At 40.9% G+C, this 19,594-nt stretch overlaps 1 protein-coding gene across 3 annotated transcripts; it reads right to left on the bottom strand.

The window, feature by feature from the left end:
• Window positions 1–313: 313 nt before the first annotated feature.
• ZNF449 (zinc finger protein 449) lies at window positions 314–19,543 on the bottom strand. 3 transcript variants are annotated; one of them, XM_032474760.1, is made up of 6 exons: window positions 18,623–18,926; window positions 17,861–18,019; window positions 16,781–17,230; window positions 14,958–15,162; window positions 3,519–3,632; window positions 314–3,329 (listed from the first exon to the last, which is right to left on the bottom strand). In XM_032474760.1, the coding sequence occupies exons 3-6, from the start codon at window positions 17,132–17,134 to the stop codon at window positions 2,443–2,445; spliced, it is 1,560 nt and encodes a 519-aa protein (XP_032330651.1). In that variant the 5' UTR covers window positions 17,135–17,230; window positions 17,861–18,019; window positions 18,623–18,926; the 3' UTR covers window positions 314–2,442. The 3 variants fall into 3 exon arrangements, with proteins under 3 accessions (XP_032330651.1, XP_032330649.1, XP_032330650.1); XM_032474758.1 differs by lacking the exons at window positions 17,861–18,019; window positions 18,623–18,926 and adding an exon at window positions 19,422–19,543; XM_032474759.1 differs by lacking the exons at window positions 17,861–18,019; window positions 18,623–18,926 and adding an exon at window positions 18,952–19,385.
• Between the last annotated feature and the right edge of the window lie 51 nt (window positions 19,544–19,594).

The following is a 19,594-nucleotide window of genomic DNA, read 5'->3' as shown; positions in this document are numbered from 1 at the left end:
TATTATATACAGGACACTATGACAAAGGAATGAATAATAGATATTCTCTACCCTGTAAAATCCAGTCACATGTGTTTATGATGTAGATGAGGGGGAGGATACAGCTCATACTATGATTGCAACTGACCCTACTAGCTCAAACTGACTGCATGAAATGCTAAAACGGATGCATAAACCGAGCACCATGGTTGCAGGGAGTCAAGCGATTCCAACTTAGATTGGGGGCAGGAGTCCACTGTGGTGCTTGTTGCCACTGCTCAGGTAAGCATCTCTAAGTTATTCCAACAATTAGTTCATGTGACTGAAGCAGGAAGAGCATAGACGTTTCCACTTTATTAAAGTATTGCATAGATACAGAGCAGTTGGGCACATCCATTCTAAGGCACTGTTCTGGTTTGAATGCAATTCCACAAGAGAGAAAAGAGAAGCCGTTACATTCGGTAGTTTTCATCTCTACATTCAGACTCTTCCCAAGTTCCATGTTTATTGCTACTGGGATCTCAGTTGTATCCCCCAACTTAAAGCAGCAGCAGACTGGGACCTGGATGACAAAAATTAAAGACACACCCTGGCTCTAGCACTTGATATGATTTGGCACTTAATTACAAACTCTCTTGCGTTGTTCTCCATTTGCTTCCCAACTCTTGTTTAACTAAGCATATGATAAACCCTTTATGAATTAATTTCTTTACTAGTTTCCATTAAGCCTTGAACAGGACTAGTTAGGCACATAGTAGATACCTCCAAAATACTCATCTTAAATATCATTTCCAAGAACTTCAATGGAATAGAAGAAAATATACTTTCCCTAACACTAGTTTAAGGAAAGGATGACTGGTATCTTCATAAAGAGAAAATACTTGAATGTCCTATTTCTTGTATTTTATAACAGGAACTAGGCTGAATGAATATTTTCATGTATTAACAGCTTTAACTGACAAAGAGAGTTCTTCCCTTGCTATAGGAACTTGAGTCATTACTGCTATTATATGAGAACATTTATATAAGTAGCAACGTTTGTGTGTGAGAGAGAGAGAGATTATAAGTAAAATTCAAAGAGGTTGAGAATCACTGAGCAACTTATAAATATCTGAATTAGTGACCCTCACCTCCTGAAATGATGTGTGTGTTAAAGAGTTTCTCATAACATCCTTGAAGCAACTGGAGATAACTAGGCTTGGGAACAACAAGACTATACGGATAGTTAGAGAAATATTTGTTAAAGGCAGTGTGGTCCAAAGAATATTTGCAGAATACTAGCTCTGTGGATTATTACTGGGTATACATGAAAAAGGGTTCTGGGGTCAAACAGGATTGTAAAACACTGAGCCAAAAGAGGTGCTTTTTCCACCTTTACCGGAGGACCTCTTGGAATTCTCATATGCTGATGAGCACTGTGAGTCTAGAAAGAGGAGACAGCCAGGAGGGACTCCCAAACTTATTGGCAGAACATCTTCTAGAACTAGATGTTCTATGACACACACTTAGGGAGACACTGAATTAAAGAATGAGTAAAATTTAAAAGCACTGAGAGACACACGGTTGAAATAGCAGTGGAGAGTAAAAGGCAATGGACGCTGGTTCCTCAGTCCATCTAAATTAAATGAGATTCTACTTGTATGACTTCAACTGTCAAATGGATTCTTCCACCAGAAGCTGACTCATTCTGGGGACAATATAAATCATCAAATACTCAGCTCTAAGTGGCATCATCCCAGACTGCCAACTGAGGAGACTAGCAAACTTTGCAAAGTTCAAGAGTAAAGATTAAAATTTACATTTCTTGAAAAATAAAATTTTCAAGGGAAAGAACCCAGTTCATACCAGGCAAATGACATCCTCTTCATCCACGTGTTCCTAACACATTTTTATTATTTGACAAAATACATTGTCTCCTTTCTTGCCACTTGGGGCACACATAAAGCTTTGGACTAATTTAATTACCTTTACTAATGACAGCAGAATTATGGTGCTGCTATAATAGATATGTCAGATAGATATGATTATCCATTATATTAATGCTACACTCCAAAGGATTGCCATCAGTTTTATGCTTCCATTTATGATATGGTTGGCTTGGTTCACAGAAATGTTCAATGTAATAAAAAAAAAGAGTTGTAGAGACAGGATAAATCAAATCTAGGAAAGTTGCAAGAGTAGATGGATAGTCTAGAACTCGTATGTCTTGGAAGATGGGTTTTTAAAGTAGGGAAAAAAAGCTGTTCTTATAAGCTCAAACAAAAAGATTCTCTGGGGATGGGTATAGCTCAGGGGTAGAGCACGTGGTTAGCATGTGCAAGGTCCTGAGTTCAATCCCCAGCACCTCCCTTAAAAAAAAAAAGGAAGAAAGATTCTTCCAAGACAAACAGGCTGCTGCAGGTTTAAGATTTTTTTTTTTGAGTTACTGTCAATTTCTGTAGGACTTGTTTACTTTAACAATTCTTAAAGAAGTCCTCTGAAGTGAGTGACTTGATGCATTATAAGACCTGCTCTCTGCCTGAAGCTTTTAGAACAATGACTACACTTGTACGGCTTCTCCCCTGTATGAATTCTTAAATGAATAACAAGACTTGGTCTCTGTCTAAAGCTTTTCCCACAATAATTACATTTAAAAGGTCTCTCTTCGGTGTGAGTTCTCTGGTGCAAAGTCAGAGCTGTCAGCCTACTGAAACTCTTCCCACAATTAGGACACCTATGAGGTTTTTCACCCGAATGAGTTTTCAGATGTCTTTTAAGACTTGATCCATGACAAAAGCTTTTCCCACACTCAAGGCATTTATATGTTTCTTCTTCAGAATGGGTTCTCTGGTGCCCTATGAGGTGTGACCGCCGAGTGAATCGCTTTTTACACACAGTGCATTCATAGGGTCTCTCCCCTGTATGGAGTCGCTGGTGTCTGTAAAGGTCTGAACTACGAAGGAATCTTTTCCCACATTCCGGGCACTTATGAGGTTCCTCTCCTGAATGAATTCTCTGGTGCCCTGTCAGCTGGGACTTCCGAGCAAAACATTTCCCACACTGGGAACATCGGTGAGGTTTGTCTCCTGGACTCTTTTTCTTCTGAGGCCTGGGGTTGAGAGGTTCTTCCAAGCTGGAGCTCTCAGGTTTCTCTTCTGCAGACGGGTTCTGCTGATCTACCAGCTTTGTTAAATCTGTCTGTAAATCCTCTGGGGGTGGTTCCCATTGATTTTCTAACTGTACATAGTCTTTTTGCAAAATAGGACCATGAAGAGCATTCCCCTCTAAAGTAACAATAAATGGATACATATCCTCCAGTTTTTTCTGTTTTTCTGAAGTATCTTCTTCATTTTCTATCCCGATCTCAAACCCTGAGAGGAGAAACAGAATACAGATGTCACTGTGTCCCGCAGAGAAAAGAACATGAGGGAAAATGAAAAGTTCTATTAAGCCACCAGCAGGAATATAGAAATTCCTAAGTTGAATTCAAAACTCTTTACCCTGATTAAGGTTGGTTTTTTGTTTTCTTTCTTCTCTGGGATCAATGAACAATTACTTACCTAACTTGGAATCGAGTAATTGTTTAATTTCTTTGGACTCTTGTAGTTCCTTCACCCAGGCCTCTTCTCTATGCTCCAATGGAAAGCTCACATCAAGTTTTGGTATCGGATATCCTGGCCATAAGAAAGATAAGAAGCATAATAGTCTGGGTCATAAAAGATGTTTCCAGAGTTCAGGCTGCTATCTTGGACATATGACCACTCAATATCTACTTCCTCCTCAATTACTATTATTTCACCTGGAATCTCTTACAAGAGTCCTTTTTTTTTTTTTGAAAGATAAGAACAAAACAAAAATGAGAGAACATCCTTTTGTGCTCAATTCAAGGCTATTCTCCTCTAATGAATGGAAGAGGAATGAATCAATTTTGTGCTGAAATCAATACACTAAATTGCTACTGTATCTATTTTGATAATAGATTTATCTAGGTTAGAGCCAAAATATGAAGTAAATCTTCATAAAGTTTTGGCATATTAAAACTGAGAAATGCTGCTATTGAGTACTATGTGAAGAGAGAAAGGTAAAGCTAGAAGTCATGAAAGTGCTTACTGGGATAATTTCCGTTGAGATTTTCAAATTATAATGGAAACTGACTAGGTTGGCAACCCACAAAAGCAGTCTTGGTTTGTTTCAGCCAAAGTCTAGAAGTGGATTCTCTTGAAATTAACCCAAATCACCATCAAAGAGTGTTTCTCACTGTCAAGCGAAGACCAAGCAGGAGAAGTGTCTACACTCGGTGTCCATCCCCCCGACCCCCGCACTCTCCTCACTGAGAGCTGCTCTGGCTCACACTCTCTTTCCACACCTCTTCCTTGTCTTCCTCCTCAGCTCTGGCCAAGTTAACCTGTTTGCAATAAAGTGTGGGTTGGAAGTGGCTCATTTGAGATTGAAATGCAGCATTAAGTTTAAATATTAGCATTATTAAAATGATGTTAGCAAGTTAATTTGATGAAAATTTAAAATTTAAAACATTCTAGGGGGGAGGGTACAGCTCAGTGGTAGAGTGCTTAGCATACACGAGGTCAACAGTTCAATCTCTAGTACCTCCATTAAATAAAAATAATAATAATAAATAAACCTAATTACTCCCCTCCCCAAAACAAACAACCGCCCCCCCAAAAAAAACAAATAAAACATTCTATCAAAACAGGGGAAGTGGACTAAAATACCTTACTTTATATTTTCACGGAAAAAAAAAGACCTTTTAAGATTAAGAAACAAAAAAGCATTTCGAGAACCTGAAAAATATATATTTATATGTATGTATATGTATAACTGAATTGCTTTGCTGTATACCTTAAATTAACATTGTAAATCGACTACACTTCAATAAAAAGCAGGAATTTTAAAAAGATGTATTTCAAATCACGTTCTGTTTAAATTCACTATTTTGCTTTTGTTTGGGTTTCAAAACTAAGAACAGGATGAGAGTGTAATGAGACCAAGGTCAAATAAAACTGGAGGTCATGGATCCAAGGAAAGCTGCCATTGAGTAAAAGTGGGAGCAAGCTGAAACTTGAAATAAGCAGAGAGCAGCAAAGGCCTAGGTGTGAAATACTGATTTATAATCTAAATGCAGGGAGGCAGACTTCTAGCACGATACCACGGGGACCTCTGCAGATCTATTTCCCAGTGAAACTGGTGAAAATTATTAAAAATAATAAAAGAAACATTTAAAGCCTCTCAAAATGGCCTTTAGGGCATACAGAAAATTAGGAAACGTCTTTTTTTTTTTTTTTTTTTTTGGTATCTTTTTCTTTTTGGAGGGGGAGGGAATTATTTATTTATTTTAAAAGAGGTGCTGGGGATTGAACCCAGGGCCTCATGCATGCTAGGCATGTGCTCTACCACTGAGCTACACCCTCCCCCAAGAAATATCTATTTTTTAAAATCTGTTAAAATTCACAGAGAACAGCGAGAGTCTTAAGTGTTTAAACCCAAACTGTTCTCTTTAGTCCCCCTCCCAGCTCCACTCGTGACTGCCAGAGTAAAGAGCCTCGGGCACTCCTTCCCGGGCCCCAGTTCAGAGGCCTATCTTCCTGGGAGGGGCAGGACCTCAGGATTTTTCCTCCTACCTTTAGCTATCTATTGTTGAGACAGAAAAGGAGGTGGGCGCTCCTTTTATTTCCCCACTCTCCACTGGTGGGATGGAGCTCTGCATTGGCTGTGGTATTGCTGAGAATACTGGGGCCCCGATTGTCCCTTTAAAGCAACTGTAGTTTTATAAGGTGACTGTGATTGTAAAGCAGTGGTTTCCAATCCTGCAGGGGCAAGCCAAGGAGGCCTGAGGCTCAGGTCTAGTGCTCAGCTCCTAAAGTGGCAATGCCACTCAGAGATAAGCACACCATCGTCCCCATCTCCATTTTCAGAGCAATGTATCAGTGATTTGGCCTGGGAGGAGAAGCAGGCCTTAAAAGAGGTAGCTCCAAGTTTTCTCAAAGAAACTGAGTTCATTTCCAATAGAGAGAGTTCAAGCCTAAGGGTACTCTCAAAAAGAGTGGGGGCTGTAATGAAAGGCAATTGGAAAGAGTGATGGATTTACTGAATATACACACTAAACTGTAGGCTGGCTAGTTTGCAGAAGAGAACTAGGAAAGAGACAGCTGGGAGGAGCCCTCCTGGGATCAGAACAAATCTGAAAAACTGACCTCAGGAACTAGCCTATCTAAGGGGACTGAATTAGACTGAATTAGTCTGCAGAGCAAATTCTGCTCCAGGGCATTGTTGAAAACAATAGAGCGATTAGCTGCAATTAATAGCCGGCTCTGATCAGGGAAAGTGGTAACCAAAGAAAGCCCTGAAAAAACTACTGTCATTCCGGGACGACTGTGTGCACAGCCAAGGCTGTGCTCCATAAGGGCAACGTCAAATGCTTAACACTGCAGGGTGGGCTAGAGTTCATTAAAATAATCCAGCCACTCACCAAACAAATCAGCAAATAACAATAACAAGCTCTGGGGAGGGGGGAGGAGGACACAGAGTTGCTACAATATATTATCTAAAATGTCCAGTTTCCAACAAAAAATGAGACATACATGTGGACAGGAAAGTATGACCCCTACACTGGAAAAAAAAAAAAAGGAGCAGGCAACAGAATCTGCCTATGAGAGTGACTAGATATCAAATTTAACAAAGACTTCAAAGTAACCATTATGAATATGTACCAAGGACTAAAGGAAATCATGATTCAAGAAGTAAATTATGATGACATCATATAACATCAAATAGAGAATATCAGTAAATAGAAATCATAAAAAAGAATTGAAACTGAGTCCCCTTAAAACTGAGTTTCTCTGCTGAATTTATGATTAACTTTTCTATTTAAAACTTTTTTCCCTTTCTTGTCCCACACCTGTTCCCTTCAGGATTGAGGAATACTAATGAAAAGGGGTGGTTGAAACTGAGCAGGACCCTCTCTGCCCTCTGTTTCTTGGTTGTAGAAAAAGGCTTTGGCCTCCTAGTCCTTCCTGGAGTTCCAAAGAGCAGATTCAAGCAGCTACTAGTTAGGGAAGTGAGGAAATGCAGAAACAAAGGAACAGCAGTCAAGAAATAATACTTCAGTGATAAGACAGTGCTCTCCTTCCTCCTCAGGGGATATACATAACAATCTGACATGCATCTGTGAGCTGTTCTGCAGGAACTAAGGCCCCCACCCAGGTGGAGGATGGTAACTACATGCTGAGACCCCCGACTGGTCAGAAGCAGAAAGTTGATGACTGAGATTCCTGAAACACCACCCAGTTACGTTACCACCAACCAATCAGAAGAAAGTCATACACTTTGCATCCCTCACTCCAAATGTTGCATTTAAAAACTCTTCCCTAAAAGCCATCAGAGAATTTGGGTCTTTTGAGCACGAGCTGCCCATTCTCCTTTCTTGTCCCTGCAATAAACCTTTGTCCACTTCGAACTCTGATGTTTCGGTTTGTTTCACCTTACTGTGCACGGGCCATACAAACTTAGGTTCATGAACAGAATCAAGTGGGAATTCTGGAATTGAAAAGCACAATGAGTGGGATGAAAAATTCACTAGAATGGCTCAAGAGTAGATCTGAACTGTTAGAAGAATTAGTGAACTTGAGGACAGATCAAGAGAGATTATGCTATCAAAAGAACAGTGAGGAAAAAAAGAATGAAGAAACAGAGAGTCTCAGAGAAAAGATATATCACGAGAAAACCAGGAGAGGAGTGAGAGAAAGGAGCAGAAAAAATATTTGAAAAAATAATGGTCCCAAAGTCCCCAAACATATTAAAAAATGTCAATATACACATCTAGGAAGCTCAGTGAACTTTGTGTACAATAAGTACAAAGAGATCTATAAATAGACATTATCAGAGTAAAAATCTTTAAAGCCAAATAAAAATAAGAAACCTCTTGAAAAACAGCAAGTGAAAAATGACTTGCCATCTACAAGAGAACCTTAACAAGATGAAAAGCTGAAAACAACAGAAGCCAGAAGACAGTGGGATAACATAGGCAAAGTGTTCAAAGAAAAATAAAAACTGTCAAGAATCTTATATCCAGAAATGCTATCTTTCAAAAATGACTATGAAATAACATTTCTGATAAACAGAAACTGAGAAAATTCACTGGTAGCAGACTTGCCTAACAAGAAATGCTAAAGGAAGTTCCTCAGTCTGAAAGCACATGATCTCAAACAGTACTTTGAATCCACATGGAAAAACAAAGGACACAAGTAAGGGTAATTATTTCATTATAAAAGACAGTATAAATACAAATTTCTTTTTCTTTTCTTAAAAGATTTTAAAAGCAATTATATAAAACAATATGTACATAGTACAGTGTTGGGTATGTAACATATAGAAATATAATATATTTGCCAGTAACAGCACAAATGAAGTGGGCAGGAGCACAGCTGTATTGGGCTAAAGAAATGACTGCAGTCAGTAATTTGAATCCTCAGGAAAAATGAAGAAAATAAGAAATAAGAAATAATATTAACATAACAAAAGCTATAACATATACTTATTTTCCTTCTCTCAGCTCCTTTAAAAGTCTTAAAATTATATAAAGCAATAGCCATAACAATGTATTGTTGAGCTTGTAACATTTTTGATATAATATGTATGATAGTAATACCCAAAAAGGGCAAAAAGGGAATAGAGTTATATAGGAGAAGTACTTCTATATCTCATTGACATTAAGTCAGTATAAATCTGACACTGATTATGATAAGATGTACATGCTAAACCTTTGAGTAACCACTAAGGAAATGACTTTAAAAATAGTGAAAATTCATTAAAGTAAGTAAAATGTTACATTCAAAATATTTACTTAGTGTAAAAGAAAGCAGTAAATGAGGGATAGAGGAACAAAAAAAGATATGAGACATATAAAAAACAAAAAGTAAAAGGGCAGATATAAATCCAACCATATCAAAAATAAGATTAAATGGTATGAATTAAACAACTCAATCAAAAGGCAGAGATTGTCAAACTGGATTTTAAAAAACCCAACTATATGCTGTCCATAGGAGACAGACTTCAGATTGAAAGACACAAATAGATTGAATATAAGGGAATGGAAAAATATGTATCATGCCAGTAGCAACCAGAAAACAGTCTGAGTAACTATATGAATATCAAACAAAGTAGACATTAAAACAAAAAAATTACTAGAGATAAAGAGAATCATTTCATAATGATAAAAGGATTGATCCATCAAGAAGATAACAACAATTATAACCATATATGCACTCTAATAATAGGGTACCAAAATACATGAAGGAAAAATTGACAGAAATAGTAAAAGAAATAGACAATTGAACAATAATAGTTGGAAACTTCAATACCTCCTGGCACTATTGGATAGGAAATTTAGGCAAAAGTTCAACAAGAGAAGACTTTAAAAATACCATAAACCAACTAAACATCACAGACATTTATAGAACACTCCACCCAAGAACAGCAGAGTATACATGCTTCTCAAATGCACAGAGAAAATTCTGCACGACAGTCGAGATGCTATACCATAAAACAAATGTTCAAAAATGTTAAAGGCTCACAATTACAAAGCATAGCCCCCTACCAAAATGGAATGAAATTAGAAATAAATAACAAAGAAAACTGGGAACTTCAGAAATATATAAAAATTGAACAACACACTCCTAAGCAATCAGTCAAAGAAGAAATCAAAAGGGAAATTAGAAATATTTTGAGATAAATGAAAATGAAAACTTAGGGATGTAAAACCTGTGCTTAGAGGGAAATTTATAGCTATGAATGCCTATATTAAAGAGGAAGAAAAATCTCAGTAACCTAACTTTGCCCCTTACACCACCCCTGGATACAGAGAACATGTGCTCAAACTTGAGCTTCTTCCTGGATGTTAACCTCATGCCCTTCTTAATTATCTACCAACCCCGCCTCCTACTCGCCTGGTCGTCCAGTGTAACATTCAGATCCTGGTGCCTCCAGTGCACTCAGCATCTACTTCCCAGACTCCCAGAGCCCTGCTCTGGACTCTCTCACCAGTTTGCATTCCCCAACCTATGCTCACAGTCCCATGTCAGCTGAGGCCACTAACCATTCCCCTTGACCCACCTCCCACCCTTTGGACCTCAGTCCCATCCTCTACTCTTATACATTCCATAGAATACCATGATGGATGCTGAATGAACTGGACACTGACTGAGAGGTTTTCACAGGTATCAGCCCTCTTTCTATTTGCTAATGTGGGGAAAACAGCCATGGCGCTCATCACAAGGCAAAGCTTAGACCATCTGAAGGCACCTGGGCTGAGTGAAGAGGAGCAGAAACCAGCACTCTCACACACTCTGGGGGGAGGGTACATTGGAACAATAATTTTAGAGGTCATTTGACCGTATCTATTAAAGTTTTAAATGCATATGCCCACTAACCAATAATTCCTATTCTGGACATTTGTTCCACCAACACATGCCCATAGAAGGATGCTCAGTGTGTGTTTTGTAGCTTGGCTCCAGGGCTTTGGGTCGTTGTTGAATGGCGATCAGAACTGCGGGCCTTAATGCCTACTTCTCCCAGGGGGCTCTTCTCTTGACCCTCAATGCAGACTAGTCTGTGTAGCTACTATTATCACTGGATGAGTGATTTTACAGCAACAGGGGAAACATCAATTGCTAGTCAGTTGGTATAAAAGGGAGGGTTCTACAAATAGAAACCGAAGCTTATTACCTTAAATTCAATCATGTCTTCTGCCTTTTAGGTTATAGTCTAAAACATTAGTTTCCAAGTGATGATAATGTGTTGTCCAGGATGGTAAATTCATCTTGTGGCTATAGCCAAGAGACTCATCATGGATATATTCTATTTGACCTAATTAACTGAAGAAATTTACTCAAGAAAAATTGACTAAAAAAGAGAAAAAAAAAAGATACAAGGATGTAATATTCAGCACAGGGAATATAGCCAATGTTTTATAATAACTTTAAATGGGTTGAATCACTATGTTGTACACCTGAAACTAATATAATATTGCAAATCAACTATACTTCAGTTTAAAAGATCAGTTTCTGACCTAAAAGACTGAAGTAAAAAGTAAAAGGCTAGTAGGGACAAGGAAGCATGGGTGCCAGTTGTTTTAAAATAGGGCCTCAAATTCTTTGATATTCTTCCCTTTAAGGGGTTTAATTTTCCTCCTCTTAAATGGGAGTTGGACTTAGTGACTCTCTTCCAATTAATAGGAAATGGTAGCAGCAAAAACATTGTAGCATCCCCCTTGCTTCGGCTTTATTCGTTTTCTCTGGGGGAAATCTGCTGCCCTGTTTTGAGGCTACTCAGGCAGCCTATGGAGAAGAGCCATTAGCAAGGAATTGAGGTCTCCTGCCAGCCCCTGCTGACATCTTGTCAGCAACTATATGAGAAGCTCTGAGCCAGAAACACTATGTCAACCACTCCCAAATTCCTGACTCTCAGAAACTGTGAAGCGGTAAATGCTTTTTCCTCTAAGCTGCTAAGCTACAGGGAGTAATTTGTTATTCAGCAATAGCTATCCAATACAAAGAGGGAAAAAGCAATTTGAGGTTAACAAAGAAGGTGCTTAATTGATGAATGTTCCCCCCACCACCCCAGGCTCAGGGAATGACTTCATTAAACCCCATTATCAAAGACTGTGTCATAAAGTCTCCACTGCACTAAGAAATATCATTACTCTGGTTAGGGCTAGATATTAGCTAATGATATTTTAGTATAATAGAATAATCTAAAGAAATTTAAGTTACAAGATTCTTTTGTTGCTTGACAGACAGCATTTTTTGCCCTACATTTTACTTTAAATTTTCATCTCTCATATCCTGCATCACCAAAATATGCGATCTTTGACATCCTGAATACAATTTCCTAGTGTAAGCTTATTAATTTAAATTAAAAACCTAAACTTTGGCAAATGAAAATTGTTCCAAATTTGGTGTACTAAGTTTGAACTCCACATTTTCAAAGATAAGCATAATATCCTTTATGTTTTTAGGATCATCACATCTGTTCTTTCTGATTGCAGACATTCTAATATATTTGCCTACCATTAGCATCTGGTGTGTCTGGCTTGAATTCAAATAAGGAATTTTTTTAAAGCTTATGTGTTTCTTAGATCACTTTACATTTTCCATTTAAATTCTTTTTTTATTTCTCTCTTATTCTCTCTTCCCAGCCCACTCTGTATCCACTTACATCAAATGAGTATCATTAGATGGATATATATGTATGTGTATATACGTGCATATTTTTCCATTTCATTCCCAACAAATTAATGTTTTGCTGACAGGGGATATATTTCAAACTTTAATGTAAAATCAATTGACCTCTTCCATTATTTTTAAATTTCTTCTTCTACTCTGTCAGCATTCTGTGCTTTCCATTCAGCCTTCAATAGGATGTACTTCATGCAATATACCTAAGGTGTTTTCATTTTAAAAAAAACAGTAAAAGTTAAGTAACCTTTATTACGGAACAATAAGTCTTGTATCATTTTGCAAAGCATAATATATCACCTTAAGAGTGATAAGAAAGGGGTAGTTTCCTCTCCTTCAAATTGGTATATTTTACTCGTTTAATTCATTCTATCTCTTCCTTGTTGAATACACTGGACATTCCTATGCTTCAGAGAATACAGTACGACAATGAAGAGCAATATTGCTGCTCAGTGTCATCTGTAATCTTTGTACCTGTGACTGTTGCTAACAGGAGCAAATTAACATGAGGCATGGGAGTGCACTTGCAGAGACGTATCACTAGCTAAGTTTTACTATCTGTTGCTGGCATACATACAAAAGTACAGATTTTTAAAACCTTTTTAACAGACTGAAAACTATAGGTAATGTAAAGATTGGAACAAAAATGACAACATTATATAGTTCTCCTTTGACCATAACATGCATACATATGTACTTGTAGGTTTCTCTTTTTTGTCACCTTTATTTCAAAATGTTCTAGAGACCCATAAACACCTCAAACTCCACATGATCAAATCTAAACTCACGTTGACCCACCAAATCTGATCCTCTTCTTGTGTTCTCTATGTCAGTGAATAATATTACCATCTTCCCAGTTCACTGGCCAGAAACCTGAATACCATCCTTAACCCCTTCCTCTTCCTCACCCAAAATCCAGTCAATCACCAAGTCCCATAATTTCTATTTCCTCCATATCTTTTGAATTGGTCCTTTTCTCTCCATCATCACCGATACAATCGTAGTCCAGAAAAGTATCCTCTGTAAGGTGGATGATTGTAGGACACCTGTTCCTAGTCTTCCCTCTCTTACTGTAGCCAGAGTGACCTTCTAAATGCAAATCCGTGTATATCACTCCCTTAAGAACATCCAGTAGTTCCCCAGTGCCCTGAGAATAAAACATGACCTCTCAACAAGGCTCACAAAGTTCTTCAAGATCTAGGACTCTGCTTCTCTCTCTAGCCATTTTAGTGCCACTCTGGCTCCTCTGCTCCTCCTCTGTGCCCTCACGCTGCAGCAAAAAGTCTTCAAGCAGGCCATGCTCTCTACCCCTCCGAGCCTTTGCACAGGCTGCCATTCTGCCCAAAGCTGGTTAGGTGGCCGTCCTATGGGCTCCCATAACATCCTACTCCCCCTCAACACATCATCTTACAGTCCTATTTACATAACTGAATTATCCACAGGAATTGAAGCTCCAGGATGCCTGGGACTGATGTTCTGTCTTGCATACTAGAGACCCCGGGGTGGCAACCGACAGAATGGGGAAAATATTTGCAAATCATATATCTGATAAAGGACTGATATCCAGAATATAGAGAGAACTCTAAAATTCAACAACAACCCCCCCCAAAAAAAACCAATTTAAAAATGTGCAAAAGACTTGACATTCTTTGACTAGACATTCTCCAAAGAAGGTTTACAAATGGTCAACAAGCACATAAAAAGATGGCCAACATCACTAATTATTTGGGAAATGCAAATCAAAACTACAATGAGATACCACCCCAAACCCATTAGGAATGCTACTATCAAAAAAAAAAAAGAAAGAAAAGAAAATAACAGGTGTTAGTGAAAATGTGGAGAAACTGGAGACCTTGTGCACTGTTGGTGGGAATGTAAAATGGCACAACCTCTGTGGAAGACAGAATGGCAGTTCCTCAAAAAATTAAAAACAGAAATACCACATGATCTAGCAATTTCACTTCTGGTTATATACCCAAAAGAAGTAAAAGCAGGGTCTTAAAATGATATTTGAACACCCATGTTCATGGAAGCATTATTCACAATAGCTGAGATGTAGAAGCAACCCAAGTATACATGTATGCAAAATGGATAAGCTAAATATGATCTATACATACAATGGATTATTATTCAGCCTTAAAAAGGATGCAAATTCTGACGCATGTTACAACATGGATGAAGGACATTATGCTAAGTGAAATAAGCCACTCACAAAAAGACAAATACTATGTGATTCCATCCATATGACGAACATAAAGTAGTCAAATTCACTGAAACAGAAAGTTGAATGGTGGTTGCCAGGAGCTGGGGTGGGGCAGGAGATGGGGAAATGGGGAGTTATTGTTTAAATAGGTATAGAATTTCAGTTTTACGAGACAAAAATAGTTATGGAGATAGATGGTGGTAATGGCTTCACAAAAATTATAAATGTATTCAATACCACTGAACTGTACACATAAGAATGGTTAAGGTGGTAAATCTTAGGTTGTGGGTATTTTACTACAATAAAAAAATGAAAAGAGAGAAATAGGCTTCTTGAGGAGGGTCAGTAGCTTAAGGGGTTTTCAATCCCATTCAGTCGAAGGTGTTTTGTATCCAGCTGTTCTCAGAGAGAGATACCTCCTCTTTCTACTCTTTATCAGAGGGCCCATTTCCATCACATAATTGGTATTCTAATGCAACCCCAACCCTGGAGAGCTCTTGAGCTCTCAAAACAAAAACCAAAGAAAGGGAATGAAACCCTTGCCTTACCAGGGTCCAGAAAGGGCTGGCCTTCCCCTGCAGCGCCAAAGCTCAGCTCCTGCGGCCCTGCCTGTGGGATCCACGCCTCTGCCACTGGGACCTCTGGGGCAGGTCCCATGACTTGGAGTGGGGGTGACTCCAGGTGGATGTTTGGTGGTATGGGTGCCATTCCCACGGGTGCCAGTTCTTCCAAGAGCATTTCCTGCCTCTCGATCTGGGGAAAGTCAGAACCATCACTCAAGTCCAGACCAGCCCTGCCCAGTAGCAATATAATGCAAGCCACCCATGTCTTTGTAAATTTTCCAGTGGCCATATGAAACGGGAAATGAAACAGGTAAAGTCAGTCTTCATAATATGTAATGTTTAACCCAATATATCTCAATTCTCATAATTTCAGAATGTAATCAATATAAACAACTGTTCATGTGATATACACCTACTCTTTTTCATACTAAGTTTTCGGCATGTGGTGTGCATTTCACACTTAACAGCATATCTCCATTTGCACTAGCCTCATTTCAACTGCTCAAGAGCCACCCTTGGCTAGTGGTTACTGTGCTGGGTGGTGTACGACTAGACCATACAAACATCAAACCTGATATGGTAAGCTAAGCCAAGAAGACAAAGAAAAGAAGGGAAACCATAAGTTCACTCTGTCCTAGGAGGGCAGGGAACCTTGGACGACTCCTGTCCAGGCAGGCTGGCCACAGAGCCCCATCACATACCAGGCTGAAGTGCCCCTAATGCCCACCCAGAAGCACTTCCTCCCTTCTCCCAGAGATTCTGTCCTGTGCTCAGCTATGAGTTTTAGTCAATGGCTCTGAACAGAGGCCAGTGCCACCACCTCCATGGGGCATTTTAGACAAGATGGCTATCAGAATGGAGTGAAGCAGAGATGGCAGTCTGCCTAATTTACAGGGCAGAATGGTTCCCCCTCCCACACAATTTAGGAATGTTCCCTCAAACACTCATGGAGTTAAAAAGAACCTTTCAAGAAACTCACCCTGTTGGTCATATAAACACAAAATATTTTCGTATATTTTAGCATGACTTGGATTTTCCAGGAAAGTGTCATTTTGGAAATCAAAGAAAGATGATATTCCTTATTGTTCAGACTGACCAGGAGCTGCTTACTACTTTGAGAAATCACATGACCAGCAGCAACACTGCTCACAGTGTTTGAGCTGTATCATATCAGTTAAAAGTTCTGGCTGTTGCCTTCCCAGTGGATCTAGGCATAAATTCAAGCAAATGACAACTGCATGAAGCTTTGGTGCAGACAAGCCCGAATATGTGCATGCTGAAATGCTTACTATAGTTCATAAGAAACCATGTTCCTTTTCCTTTATATTCCTTCTAGATTCTATTTGACTCAGGGTTGGCAAAATTTTCTTGTAATGAGACAGACAGTAAATATTTTAGGCTTTGTGGGTCATATTGTTCTGTTACTCTTCTTTTTTTTTAAATCACTCTTCAAAAAGGTAACAACCATTATTAGCTTATGGATTGTATAAAAACAGGCTTTGTGCAATATTTGGCCCACAGAGCAGTTATTATATTGATTTTTTTTAATTTTGTATATATAAGTAGATTATATTATCTATAAATTTCATTTTAGGATAGTAAAGGGGACATTGCCAAATATTTGTTAAAGAAGACAAGTTTGGTTTAAGTATTGAGAATCACTGAAACATACGCCAATTCCAGCAGAAGGGAAAAAATGCAAAGCACTGTGGAGAAATCTTGGGGTATCAGACAGAAAGTCTGAGCCAGTCCCAGCTGCCTCTGCTACTTCTTTTGATCTAATTACTAAGATCCCAAACTCTTCTCACCTGCTGCTCTGGTATCTCAAGTTCTCTCTGTAAGTCTTCTATCAGTGACACAACTCTTTCTCTGTTCTCTGGGCAATGTTCCCTCACCCAGGTCTCGATCTCGGTGGGCAGAATTGTTAGGAACTGTTCCAACACCAGCAGCTCCAAGATCTGTTCCTTAGAACGCATCTTTGGCTTCAGCCATTGACAGCAAAGCTCCCAGAGTTTGTTGAAAGCTTCATGAGGCCCGGCTGCTTCCTTGTATTGGAACTGCCGGAAGCGCTGGCGGAAGACTTCACAGTCAGTATCATACTCTTGAAACACCGAGCCCTGATTCAAGGAGGCCTGGATTGCACAACCCAGGGCCACAGCCATCGCGCCCTTCCAGCAGTGTACAATTTATCTGGGTCCAGAAGTGGCAGATTCTAATTTCTCTCTTTATGTTGTCGTCTGGGTAGAGCCACCTAAAAGCTGAGGGACAAAATGAGAAAGGAGAAACAGCAGTGGTTACCAGAGGGCATACTTACCTCCCTAAACTGCTTACTTTTCACCAAAGCCCTAAAGCAGCAGATCATGTTTTTGGTGGAGGGAGGGTTTGAGAATTGGATGAAAGCCATGGGTTCATTTCTACAAAAATATGCATCACATCCAAATCTGCATTCAATTTCAAAAAGTTGACAAAACCTTCAAGACCATCCACAGACCCTCCAGAATTCTGCTATCCACTGTGGTATTCAGTAGTCCCGTGTGGAAGTTTAAGTTTAAATTAATTAAAGATAAAAATTCTCTTTCTCATTTATACTAGTCACATTTCAAGTGCTCATAAGACATCTCAGTCAAAAGTTCTATTGGATAGCTCTGCTCTAGAATTCCACCAACCAAGGCTAAAAACCCCTCACCTTAGATAAACCCCTACAGATCTGGTGGGCTTTAACCCCACTCCCAGCATAATTCCAATTGTCTTGTGTCTCTGTATATAGCTAGGCCACAAAAGAAATGGGGGAGCAATACTTCCAGTGGTGAATAATCCTGAACGTCCATCTACCTTTGAGTAACCCTTAGTCACCTTCAACCAGAGGGGCATCTTAGCCAGGGCCATACCTTGCAAAGTCAGCAAACGATCAATCCCTCATTCCTTTCCTCTGGAGGGTATGTGTAGTTCAGGCAACATCACCGTGACCCCCGTCCTGCACTAGCATTCTAAGTGGCTTTCCCATGAGAAAAATACATGGCAACAGGGCAGGCCAGCAGGAGCTGGGGCTGCAATAATAACCAAGGACATCCGTCACATTCATCACGCCTTGTGCCCGCGGCTAGTGATCTAAGCCTCCCACATCTATTCGTTCCTTTAGCCCTCACCCCGCGTTAGGAGCCGGGCTCTAGTGCTAGGCCCTGAATGCAGATGAGGGGACGGAGGTGCGGCTTAGGAGGACTGAATAACTTGTCCCAAGACACAGAGCAAATAAATGCCAGAGGGAAATGGTGAGGACGTTAGAATTGGCACATTCCTGCAGTGCTCGTGTCTAAAAACATCCCAGTGTTCTCAATGCGACCTCTGAAGTCACAGAGGCCTTCACATAGCTGTCCCCACAAGTCTCAACACTGGTACCCGCCCGTGTTCTGCGGCTCCTCTCTCTGCATTTGCCGAGATGCAGATACCTTAGATAAACCCCTATAGATTTGGTGGCCTTTAACCCCACTCCCAGCATAATTCCAATTGTAGCTGACCTCTCCCTTGGAGTGGGACAAGGAAAAGAACACTCATGACTTCCCAGCCAGTCATGCCAAATGGACATTGTCCCCATGTCCCCCTTTATCTAGATCGTAGCCTGGACTTGAGCCACACACCCATCTAGTGATAACCTGCTAGCCGTGGGACCCTGGCGCCCAGGGCTTCTGTCTGTAACAGGAGAAGAATCACAGCATCTCCTTCATAGAGGTTCCTGCGCGGATCCCACTGCACGGAAAGGAACAGCAGCGTGCCTGGCACAGAGCAAGCGCTCAGGAAAGGTCATTTCCTAGGAAGCTTCTATTTCCCCCAACCCCGCCAAGGCACCTAACCGTCGCTGGAGGGCATCCAGGGACCGTGCTGCTTGGGCTGCGGACCCGCCTTTAATGAGCTCCAGCCTCACAGCTGGGCAGCCTTCCCCGGACCGACCCGAACCTTCCACCACGTCCACCAGGGAACTGACCCTTCGGGACTCCCCCGTCGGCCCTTTCGGATGCAAACTTCACTCCACCTCGGGGCTGATGGCTTGTCCCTAAATCCTCCTGAATGAGCCGGGCCCACAGGGCCCGTGGGTGAAGAGGGCTGTGAAGAGAGGGCACTCGGGGAAAGGCAAGGCGGGCAAGTCTACAAGCCGGTTGAAAATCGGCTGCCTGCGGGGCGGCGCGGCCCCAGCGCGCTCCTGGGGAGGATGTTCCGCCGCCCAGAGGCGCGCTCCCCGCCCGGGAGAAGCTCGGGAAGGCCCGGGCGGGTCGCAGGGAGCGGCGGCGGGGACCCGGGCCGGACAGGGACCCGCCGCCCGTCACTCCCTCGCACGCCCGCCGCCCGATCGGGGCTGGAGGCGGCCGGTTTGCGCAGCCCAAGCGGGATGGGTGCCCCGCTACCCGCGCCCGCGCCCCAGGGATGGCCACGCCCTCTGGCCGCTCCGGGACTCACCGCCTCGGCGCCCACGGCTCTCCCAGGCTCACCGGGTGCAGCTGACCAGGGCGCAGGCGCATGGCTGCGCTGCGGACTACAACTCCCGGCAGGCTCCTCGCCACTCGCCCAGAGATCTTGGCCCCTAAGGATACTGACGCTGGAGGGGCTGGGACTTTCCTTGGCCTCCACCA

This window comes from Camelus ferus, chromosome X, assembly GCF_009834535.1.
Source record: "Camelus ferus isolate YT-003-E chromosome X, BCGSAC_Cfer_1.0, whole genome shotgun sequence".
Lineage (NCBI taxonomy): Eukaryota > Metazoa > Chordata > Mammalia > Artiodactyla > Camelidae > Camelus > Camelus ferus.
Note: the sequence above shows the minus strand (reverse complement) of the source record. Positions and strands in the feature narration are given on the sequence as shown.